This window comes from Erinaceus europaeus, chromosome 3, assembly GCF_950295315.1.
Source record: "Erinaceus europaeus chromosome 3, mEriEur2.1, whole genome shotgun sequence".
In the NCBI taxonomy this organism is placed as follows: Eukaryota; Metazoa; Chordata; class Mammalia; order Eulipotyphla; family Erinaceidae; genus Erinaceus; species Erinaceus europaeus.
The window spans coordinates 135,232,509-135,244,853 of NC_080164.1; the positions used below are offsets into that span (position 1 = coordinate 135,232,509).

General features: G+C 33.3%; 1 protein-coding gene across 1 annotated transcript in view; it reads left to right on the top strand.

Moving 5' to 3' along the window:
* The window catches only part of TECRL (trans-2,3-enoyl-CoA reductase like), a 75,949-nt gene that overhangs the window by 29,201 nt on the left and 34,403 nt on the right, over positions 1 to 12,345 (top strand). Inside the window, exons 3-4 of the mRNA XM_007528178.2 lie at positions 3,373 to 3,417; positions 4,758 to 4,861. Coding sequence (XP_007528240.1) covers positions 3,373 to 3,417; positions 4,758 to 4,861 — 149 coding nt within the window. The remainder of the gene's footprint in view (positions 1 to 3,372; positions 3,418 to 4,757; positions 4,862 to 12,345) is intronic.

Here is a 12,345-nt window from a genome sequence, read left to right on the forward strand (position 1 = left end):
TGATTTCTTTTGCCTCAAGTTTGTAGTTACTCTAATTCACAAACACTCCTGATTTATTTGCTTACTTTACAAGATTATCTTGAAATGGAACACCATTGAAATGAACTTAACAATTATCAGTATAAAAATATTTTTTTCAATTTTAGCTGCAACAAGTTTGAGTTTAGAAGCTATTTCAGGGCAGAGGTACATAGCATAATGGTTATGCAAAGAGACTCTCATTCCTGAGGCTCCAAAGTCCCAGGTTCAATCCCTTGCACCACCATAAACCAGAGCTGAGCAGTGCTCTGGTAAAAAAAAAAAAAAAAAAAAAAGCTATTTCATAGTAAATAAAATAATCTCATGAATTTAAGTGATTTTTAAAAATATATTTCTTTCAGATTTTGATGGTCTCTTGTGTTTATTTTATTACATACACAGTTTGCAATATTTCGTTTTGTAAAAAAATGAAAACAAAAAACCTGTCTCAAGTTGTGAAGTACATATTTGTTCAAAAATTTGCCAGTCAAAATCCATTAATTGACTACTGGCTTTATCATAAATCATTTTGGGAAATTAAATATCTGTTAGACTAATATATTTCAACCAGTTTTTACTATTTCAGAATTAGAAATTTGTATTCTTATTATTTTTTATTGTTGTTGTTGGGGCTCGATACCTGAATTCATTATCTTGGTGGCCAGTTTTTCCATTTTTTCCCCCATTTATTTTGATAAGTCAGAGAGAAAGTGAGAGGGGAAAGGGAGATACAGTGAAAAAGGGAAGGGGGCCAGTGGTAGTTACAGTTGAGTGCAGATGTTACAGTGTTGAAGTTCCTGGGTTTGAGCCCCCCTCACCTCCTCCATCCCCGCTTCAGGAGAAAAGCTTCAGGAGTGGTGAAGCAGAGATGCAGGTATTTCTCTGTCTCTTTCACTCTATCTCCCCCTTCCCTTTTAATTCCTTGCTGTCTCTAGCCAATAAAAAAATAAAGATAATAACAATAACAATAACAACAATAATAATAACAGTGAGTGACAGCTTTAACTATGTTTCACCATTCATAAAGCCCCCTCCCTCCTCCTTGCAGGTGGGGGCCAAGGGATTGAACTTGGACCCTTACTCACAGTAACATGTGCAGCCAATCAGATAATTTAAACTATTGAAACAGAACTTCAATAAATACTATTTAATCTGTCAGTTTATTTCAATTTATTACTATCAACCAGAACAATCAATTTCTAACCTAGACTGAAGTGATCTAGTCTGTACTTTTATACAGTACTGAATATAGTACCACCTATTAGTGTGTCACAACTAACAAAAATATTATTGTATAAAATTTAGTATATTTTAACCTTATGATTACATTACTTATTTAGAATTTCAAGCTTAGTGATATGAACAGTTCTAACTATCAGGTAAATTCGAGGTAATGGTTAAAATATGTAGTTACATAAATATAGCTCAAAATCTTGAATCAGTTAGGATATTGGTAGTTTAGGTCTCTGAGATAATCAAAATCCATTTGTGAACTATATTCAGCATAATCTCCATACATTCCAAAAATTCTTATATGTGTCACTTATCCTCTATAAACTATTCTTTTTTTTTTTTTTTTTTTTACATTTTCCCAGCCTATTTCATCTCACCCCAACAAACATAGAACTCTTCAGAAAATGTTTTTTTTTTTTTAAGGTAACTAAAACTAAAGGCATATATAGATGAGTAATATTTTCTTTCACTGGAAAACTGCATTCAAAGGTCACAGTTTATAAATTCCAAGTAGATTTATGGTTTATCCACCTTGAAAGAGTTTTGAATGACATGGGTTTCTCTTTTCCTTACAGTTTTAACCATTTAACACCACAACTCATTTTTGTGAATACAAACTACTTTTTTCTTATTCATAGTAGATTTATTTGCTTAGAATTATAATTTAGCCTTGGTCTTTTAACCATTAGAGGCATTAAAAAAGTGCTATACAAAGTGATGCTTTACTTAAGTAATGTTCTTAAATTCTATAAATAGCAAATCTACAGATTACTAAATTATTATTAGTAAGAACTTGACAGTTTATGCATAAGCATCATAAGTGTTCAATGGCTATTTGTCAAATATGAATGGCTTCTCAAAAGTTTTGTGTTTTCTTCAACACCCAGAGTTAAGTACCTAATTCAAATTGTAGAGGGTTCTCTTGTGCTCATTTGTGTCATGTCTTCTTTGGCAGCAGATTTTTATTATGTGTAATAAGAGGAAGATATTTTTAAACAATGTTAGCATATATTCTGAATAACATGACTACATAAATAATGAAAATCATATTAATAAATACAAAAATAAACTGTCACTACATGTACAGATTCTAATTTTAAAAAATCAAATTTATACTTTAGGGTTTGTGGTTTCAAATACATTGTGCTATGACTAAACCATATATGATTCTATATAGTCTTAAATCTATGCATGCAATTCTTGACTTATATGTTATTTATTCATGGGAACATGCATTGTAGATTGCCTTTTTGCGGTAAATTCAGAGAGAAGACAATTTCTAATAGTTCAGTTATGTCACATTATTCTCGCTATCATAAGAAGCAACATTTTGAAAGCAATATGCTAATTTATTTTGTGTCAAGTTACAGATTTATTATATATCAGGTTAATTTTCTTAAAAGTGGCCCTTAAATATAGTGACTAAGTTTTGCATAAAGACACTAATGTCAAAACACAGAATTCATTTTATAGAAAAGTAATTCTATCCTATTCATTAGGAAAGAAGTTTATTTTATTTTTTTCTTATATCAGAGTAAAACAAAAGATATTTTTATTTCCAGTCTAGAAAGAATTCTTTAGTAATGTCTATTCCTAACAATAACGTTCTGGAAGATGCTGAATTGATGTTTCTGCTATAATCAATATATGTATAGTATTGAAAGTAAATATACATTATTTTGATCAACTCCCTTACTCTTGCAAGATAAAATAACTTCATTTAGGTGTCAATATTAGGGATGTTAAATTAGATTAAAGTTCTTCAGTTTTATATGAAGAACTTCAAGCTTCATAGGTCATCTATCTTGGCAAATGCCCACAAAATGAATAAGCCCACAAAATAGTTATCTGATATAAAAGAAATAAGGAAGGAAGGAAGGAAGGAAGGAAGGAAGGAAGGAAGGAAGGAAGCGAGGGAGGAAGGAAGGGAGGAAGGAAGGGAAAAATTGGTAGTCTTAATCCTGCCAAGGGTAACCACTAGCTTTAATTCTGAATTCTGACTGTGTGCAAACTTTTCTAATTTACTTCCCTAAAATCTATTCTACCTTCAAGTGGAGACTACTAGGTTTAAAAATGTATATATACTTGTGATGACAAATGTTACTGTTTCTCATTAAATAGGTCCAAAGTGGCAGCCTTCCTGCATTGGACTGCAGCTAGAGTGTGGTAAGAACTTATTATTAGATAATTATTTGTTATTTGGAGACCCTTTTCTGTCACCAGTAGAAATTCATTCATCACTTACAAGATGGCTGACACAATAACCGCTCAAAAATATTATCATATTTGATCTTTCCAATAATCTAGTACTCTAATTTTATGGATAAGTAATCTTATTCTGAAATAAATATTGGACTTGGCCAGGCAGTGATGCATCTGGTTGTGTGAACATGTTACAGCGTGCAAAGACCTAGGTCCAAGCCCCAAGTCCCCACCTGCATGGGTTAAGTGGTGAAACAGGTCTCTGTAGGTATCTCTCTCTCTGTGTCTCTCTCTATCTGTGTGTCTATCTGTCTCTCCCTATCTCTATCTCCACTTCTCTATCTCCCCCTTCCCTCTCAATTTCTCTATCCAAAATATATAAAATAAAAAAATATTTAAAGAAATATTGGACTGTCAAAAAAAAGTCATGGCACATTTTTTGGATACAAAAACATAGAAAAAAAAAGTCATAATTTTTTCGCCAATCCAATGTATTTTGTACACTGAATGTCTGGGTTTATAGAAGGCAGAATCTAGACTAGCTTCTCTGTTTCTAAAGCTTTTACTGTCTCATCCCCTCAATCTTCTTTCGTACAATGCATATCGATGATATTTTCATGAATTTTGCACTCTTTTGTGATTCTAAATAGAAAATAATAGAAAAAATGTCGAGAATGTGCAAGCATCAAAGTAAAATAAATTTAACTTCAAGTTGAAGAATGCTATAAGAAAATCTATTAACGGAATTTTTTTTTGTTCATTTGGGCTTTTTATTTTTCCCTTATATTAATTTAGCCAGCTGAGTGTACCAGCGTGTGTGTGTGTGTGTGTGTGTGTGTGTGTGTGTGTTTGTGTGTGTGTGTGTGTGTGTTTTAGACACTACAGCACAGCTTGGCTCCCCTCATTGTGAGAGCTTCCCATAATGCTGTGGTGTTTTCATGTGGTGCCAGCAGCATTCAAGGCTGGATCTAGCTTATTGTAAGGTGCATATTCCAGTAGGTAAGCTTTTATTTTTATTTCTTTAATTCTAGAAATAGAAATGGAGAGGAAAGGATGAGAGAGAGAAATACCTGCAGCACTGCTTCAACACCCAAGTAGTTCCCCCCTCCCCCACAGGTGGAGACCAGGGGCTTAAATTTGGGTTTTTTTGAATGGTAATGTGTATGCTCAACTTGGTGTGCCACTGCCCAGCCCCTGTCATTTACAATTTCTACCTTAAACTCATCCTTCACTTTACTAGTTTCACATTAAAAAATTCGTCATCAAACCTTGAAATTACATTAAGTATTTTGTTATTATTTAAGGTGGGCCCTTTTTGAAGGACTACATAACCATCCAAAGTGTTGCAGCTTCCTCCATTGTCACACTGTATTTTACAGACCTAGGTCCACAGGTCAACTGGACTACAGTAAGTATTGATTTGAAATGCCTTTTAAATGTATACATTTTGATGGGGATAATTTGTTGACGAAATGGCATTGTCCTTACTTGAATTTAAAATTTTCCAGTCATACTATGAACAGTGGTCAAATTCCATTCAAGAATTGGATTAATGTATATAAATAGTTGAAAGAAAAAAAACCTAAGAGTTAATAACAAAGCTATCCTGGAGGGTGCAGGTTTTGCATACATGTGACCTAGGGTTGAGCCTGCCTCCACTTACTCCCACATTCTTACTAACTATAATTTGAAGAGGCACATCCACCACCACCCCCAGCATAATTTACAATAATGGAGAGTTGGAATCAACAAAATTTCTAACTGACAAGTGACAGCATAAAGCTTTGACATTGCAATGAGTACTGTTGAGCTAAAAAGGTGAAATCTTTCCATTTATAACAGCAAGGACTTAGAAGGAACTATGCATCATGAAATAAATTCCATGAAGAAAAGCAAGCATCATATTACTTCACTTACGTAATATATATTGAGGCTAAGTGAATTCAGTATCACACACACAAACACACACACACACACACACACACACACACACACACACACACACACTACAGAGTTTAAGACCCAATGAGTGGTACATTTGGAGCACACTGAATTTAGTTCCTGGCCTTGTGTTCTCTAGCGTTTTCCTTCTCTTTCCTCTCTCATAAAATGAACAAATGAATATTCAGCAAAGTATTTTTTTTTAATTTTTAAAATTTATTTATAAAATAAAAATAGAAAATATCAACAAAACCACAGGATAAGGACTGTAAAATCCCACACATTTCCCATCACCAGAGTTCCATATCTCATCCCCTGCATGGAAAGCTTTCCTATTCTTTATCTCTCTGGGACCATGGACCCAGGATCATTGTGGGGTCAACCAATAATTTTTTTAAAGATTTTTTAAAATATTTATTTATTCCCTTTTTGTTGCTTGTTGTTTTATTGTTGTAGTTATTATTGTTATTCACTTTGTCATTGTCAGATAGGACAGAGAGAAATGGCAAAAGGAGGGGAAGATAGGGGGAGAGAAAGACACCTACAGACCTGCTTCACCGCCTGTGAAGAGACTCCCCTGCAGGTGGGTTTAACCAAGTATTTTTTAAAAGATATAGCCAACTAAGAGACAGAGAAGATATCTGACAGTTGTTAACAAATATTGAAAAATAAACGAGCAATTAAATAGGTGGAATAGAAAAAGGAATTAGTATAATTTAACACTAGAGGCAAAAAAAAATTGATACTGGTTCACAAACAAAAAGACAAGATTCTACTTTTTAGTATAATTAAATTTATTGTATTTAAGCTAATTAAATTTTTAAAGTATTCTTGAACTCCTCCTTTATATTTATGACATAATTGTACTTTTAATATTTTTTAATCCAGAGTTAATTATCAACATTAAATGCATATGGCTTTCTGAGTTTTCCCTTTACAGTTTAAGAATCATTTTTACAAATCGTTTGAAACGGGAGTTGGGCGGTAGCACAGCGGGTTAAGCGCAGGTGGCACCAAGCTCAAGGACCCGTGTAAGGATACCGGTTTGAGCCTCTGGCTCCCCATCTGCAGGGGAGTTGCTTTACAAGCCGTGAAGCAGGTCTGCAAGTGTCTATCTTTCTCTCCCCTCTGTGTCTCCCCCTCCTCTCTATTCTCTCTGTCCTATCCAACAACTATGACAACAATAATAATAACAATGAGCAACAAAATGGTAAAAATATACTCCAGGAGCAGTGGATTCGTAGTGCGGGCACCCAGCCCCAGCATAAACCCTGGAGGCAACTAATTAATTAATTAATAAAATAAAATAAAATAAAAGTGTATGTGCATGATTCTACTACTCCTGGGAAGAATTTTTCACTTTTTTTTTCTTGTAGATAGGGAGAGAGAGAAAGTGACAGAAAGAGAAGGAAAGACACCACACCATTCTACCATTTATGAAACTACCCCCAGTGCCATCCATGATGGTATGTTCCTCACATTTGGCGCAGAAGCTCAAACCCAGAAGGTTTTGGTTGGTACGGTATAAATTCTACTGGGTCAGCTATCCTTTGTCCCCAGATCACCATTAGACTACAAATTTGTTGCACTGAAAACTAAGTTTAGGACAGAGTATTCTTGTGAGCATTTTATTTGAAAAATTAGACCTTGTTTGTTGCAAAGCAATGCACACTTTTTGTAAAAGAGTTTAGTAGTAAAGTGTGACATATGTAAACCTTGCTAAAAGAGATTTTAGACAATCTGATTTTAATCTTTAAAGGTTAAAATATCCAGAGTTTTTGTCCACATTTATAGGGAATAGGGAATCCTGTTTGTGGAACTTGTGTTGGGTCAAACAACATAAATGTATGCTTATTAGAAATTCCACCTGCATCATCTGGATAAGCACTGAAGAGAAATTTTGCTAAGGTGAAATTCTATAACAATTGTACTAGAAAATTACAGTTTGCTTGAGAAGAAAGTCACTTAGGTGACAAAGAGAACCCTGAAAATAGACTGGATATTTTTAAACCAATTCTATTGTTCACACACTCATTCGCTCAAAAATGAGTCAGTCCTATTAGAAGATAAAAATACACATAAAACATTGCAGCTACACCCACATAATACCAAATAAGTTATGTAACAAAGTAATATGTTCCCACATATAGTTAGTATACATTATTGAAATATTACAATTTACGACAATAGCTTGTCTTGTTTTGTTGTTGGTTTGTTTTTTCGGTTATTATGTTTTTGTTTTGTTTTTATTAATGATAAAGTTTAACAAGGTCAAAATTAAAATTAAACTCCAGTTTTTTATAATGTGTTGTCATAAAATATTGATAAAAACACTCTCCTTACTGAATTTATTGCAAGAGTAAAGATAGAGAACAAATGTAATAATATATTAACTCTTGTTATGTGAATCTTATTAACAAAAGACCTTATATTGGTTTTCACATCTAGTCATATGAGGATTTACAATTCTATACAATTCATTTCTTTCAGAGATTCATGTATTTACCAACAAAATATGGAACATAACCATTCCATTCCTGTGAATAAATTCCCTCATGCAGTCCCTCTATATTCACTTGCTTTTTAAGATTTATTCCCAAGAAGGTACTAATCTGTTTTTCATCACTGTCTTTATCTTAGAACATATGATGTGCACATAGAATCAAGCAGTTTTGGAAATTGTTTATATATGCTATATGCAAATCCTTTTTCATATATCTGTCTTGCAATTATTTTCAGTTTTCAACTGTTCTTTTCATTCATTTTTTTAGAGTTTATGCATTTATCTTAATGAAAGAGTTATAGTGAGAAGGATACAATGGGAGAACACTTCGCAGCTCTAGCTTATGGTGGTGCTAGGATTGACTGTGACTGCAAAGCCTCAGGCATGAAAGTCCACTGTGCTATCTCTAGAGCTTCCTTCCATCATTTCTTTCTTTCTTTCTTTCTTTCTTTCTTTCTTTCTTTCTTTCTTTCTTTCTTTCTTTCTTTCTTTCTTTCTTTCTTTTTCTCTTTTTCTTGTTTTCTTTCATTTGACAGGACAAAGATAAATTGAGAGGGGGAGGGATTATAGAGAAGGAGAAAGAGAGATACCTGCCTTACTGCTTCACTGCTCATGAAGCTAACTCTCTACAGTTGGAGTTCTGGGACTTGAACTCAGGTCCATTTTTTCCAGTACCATTTTGTTAAAGGGATTCTTCTTTCACCACTTAATGGTTTGAGCCCCCTTCTAAATTAGTTGACCATAGGTGTGGGGGCTTATTTTTGGATCTTCAATTTTATTCCACTTGTCTGTGTGTCTATTTTGATCCCCGTACCAGGAAGTTTTGATAAGATAGACACCTGCAGACCTGCTTCACTGCCTGTGAAGTGACTCCCCTGCAGGTGGGGAGCCAGGGGCTCAAAAGCTGACAGAATTTTTGTCTTTGATCATTATTTTTGAGAATCTTCAGCTCTTCTATTTTAAATGTTTGCTGTCTCTTCTGATATTGATGACAGTAAATTTACTCCTTATATATGCCTGCATATGTATTTGAAAACATTTAAAGATAATCAAAAGACTATTGCACTTTCAAGATTAAATTAGCATCCTGTTAACGGGTTGAGGACATGATAGTGTCCAGGTTTTCTTAATCTAATTGATTGCTGAAATAACTTCAGGATGTTATACAATATTTATGAACACAGAACTATTTTTGTTTCATCATAACTGCTAGATTTATAACACTATTTTTGTAATTTTATATTTGATTATGGAAATATGTTTTTCAAGACAAATATTGTATCAAGGGTACAATATCATAACTTCCTAAAATATCAACACTATTTTATGTCCTAACTCATATCTTGGATTTTTTTTTTTTTTTTCATCCAAGGTTATCACTGTGGCTCCGTGTCTGCACTGATAAGCCACTCCTCCTGGGGCCTATTTTTGTTTTTAACTGTTGTTATTAGATAGGACAGAGAGAAACTGAGAGGGGAGGGGATGAGAAAGACACCTACAGACTTGCTTCACTGCTTGTGAAATAAGCCCCCTGCAAGTAGGGACCTGGGGGGTGGGTGGGTGTGTGTGGAGCTCAAACTGGGATCCTTGCCTCCTTGTGCTTGGTGATACTGCACTTATTTCCACATGCCATCTCCCAACACCAATCCTGGATGTTATTTTTTTATAAACAACATTTATCTTTCAATGATGCCAAGTCACCTTTTTTGTCCTTTCAGTCTCAGGAACTCTCAAGATTTAATCTTCTTTGAGATGCTCATTATGCTTCATAGCCCACATTTGATTCCCACTCTGTATCCCTTCTTAGAATCTTGACCTTTGATTCTTCAGTGACTCAGTAGTTCTCTAAAGCTTAAAAAACATTTTAATCAGTTTTCCTTACAGAAATCATTACGATGACTTGCTTGAATAAACTGAAATCAAATTCTCGATTATATTTAATTATATAAAGTGAAGGTGAAAATCTTCATGGAATTAGCTTCAATAGAATTCATTGAGTACAAAATGTTATTGCTATTGGAAGTGCTCTCATGGCTTTACTTAGTAGCTTTCCTGTCTTTAACAATTAAACTTGGCACTATTTCTTCTCATCATTAATTTTCAGCAGTGGTGGAATAGGCAGTTTATTTTGTTACAAATGTCAGTTGCGATTTCAGATGACAAGTAAAACCAGCACCATCTTAATAATGATAGAATCAGAGTCCAGGTGCTGGAGCACAAGGTTAAGCACACACATTACTGTGCACAAGGACAAGCCTCTGGTCTCCACCTGCACAGGGAAAGCTTCATGAGTGGTGAAGCAGGGCAGCAGGTCTCTCTCTCTCTCTCTCTCTCTCTCTCTCTTTCTCTCTCTATCTCCCCAACTCTTTTAAATTTCTCTGTCTCTAACCAATTATAAAAAAGTGAATAAATAAAAAATATATGTATACAAAAGGTTATCTTCAAAAGCACAATGGTATAATTATTTTTTTTCTATTAGAAGGAAAGAATGAATTAAGCAAATGTTAGGCACAGGTGTCTTAATCACTTCACAATTATAGCCATAACTTTCAATTTACAAAGACTAAAATAGCCTATTGTTGCATTCCCTTTTCAATTTATATATAGTATGCCAAGTTGAATATTACATAGATATCCCAAAACATTTGCTTGTCTAGCCAAAATAGTGAATTTTACATTTAAATCAATTCACTGTAGTAGTTTAATACAAGGTAAAAGCAAATTGATATCGAAAATAAATCAGTCCTTAGTAGTAGTACATATATCTTCAAAGTAAAACAGAAAGTGTATCTCCTTATGTTGAATATAGAATTGCTATTACATTTTTTGGGGTTATAATTGAATTCTTTGTAAATTTACCTAGCTTGTGTGGTTTTGAGCCTGATCTATTCATTTGACTGAATATTTTGATTTTGGATTTAGCTATTTTTTCTTTATAGTAGAAGAGCAGCCCCCCTCCAGAAACCTGTCTTATTAATATTTGTGTATCCGGCACTATTTTTCCCCTGCAACTACTGATCTCATTTTAAATCTAATGAAACATCTCTCTTTCTTTCTTCTACTTATATCTACAGACTTTTTTTTTTAACACTTGCACTGTACAAAATTTGTTTATTATTCACAAGCATTTTCAGATTAGGATATATTGCTCTATTTTGGTACAGTTTTATCCACCATATTTCAGAAAGAACAATATTTATAGTAAAATATTGGCCTCCTACAACATATTAATGTAAGCTACCAAGCTCTCCTGATTTAATTTTAGATGATGGATATAAGACTGTAATTTAATTTCCTCTGATATAAAGAAGCTTCATATAGTGGCATTACTTTTATAAATTTAATATAAGAGTAGTATTTTGTCCAGGTTAACTGTTGCAAACAACATTTTTCATTTCCTATGTATAATGAGAGAATTTGTTCAAATTTCACACATTTTGATAAGATCACATTGAAATAAACATTTTAAATGTGTTGTTGTAATAGTAATAATAACCACTCTCCTAAGTATTCAAGATTATTAGCTGGATTCTGATATCAGGCAATGCAAATAGTTCCCTTTCTGTCTATAAAGCTAGAAATGTTTTATGCGATCAACAACTAGTTTTCAATTTATTTGTTTATGAGAAAAATGATAAAGAATGAAATCATTATTCTCAAATGTAGGATGCACAGAATTTAAATCAGGACCTCATTTGCCACCTGTTGACTGAAAAATTATTGATTTTATACTTAATTAATCAGTAGCTGTTTTGTTTTATTTTCACATACAAGTCTTTGTTGGCTTATAAGATAATACATATTGTTTAAATGTGATTTTTAGTTGGATAAATATATATCCATAAGTAGATATTTAATGTGTACACATTTATATATGTACAATTGTATATATATATATATATATATATATATATATACATATACATATACATAGGAATTTTCACAGACATATATACTATATAAAATCATGTTTTTAATTATATAACTACAAAATTCTCACTGGAGATAGGAAACTATTTAAGTCAATGAGTACACTTTCATATTTGAATAAAGTATGCTCATCTTCAAGGAAGTAGTAATGACAGTTGAATTTACCACTGTCATAATTATCTATCCTCTTTTCTTTTTTTAGTATTTTTTATTTATTATTGGATATAGACAGAAATTGAGAGGGGAGGAGGAGGAGACAGAGAGGGAGAGAGACAGAGATGCCTGCAGCCCTGCTTCACCATTCATGAAGCTTTCCTCCTGCAGTTGGGGACCAGGAACTCAAACCTTGGTCCTTGGGTATTGTAACGTGTGCTCAAACAGGTGTGTCACCACCTAGCCCCAGTTTAACTTGTTTTTAACACTGAAATAAAACCAAATAATGGACAGCCGGTAAATTTAGCAAACTTTTAGAAAGATAGTCAAGCTAGACAATCTTTGTAGTGGTAAAGATTCTCATT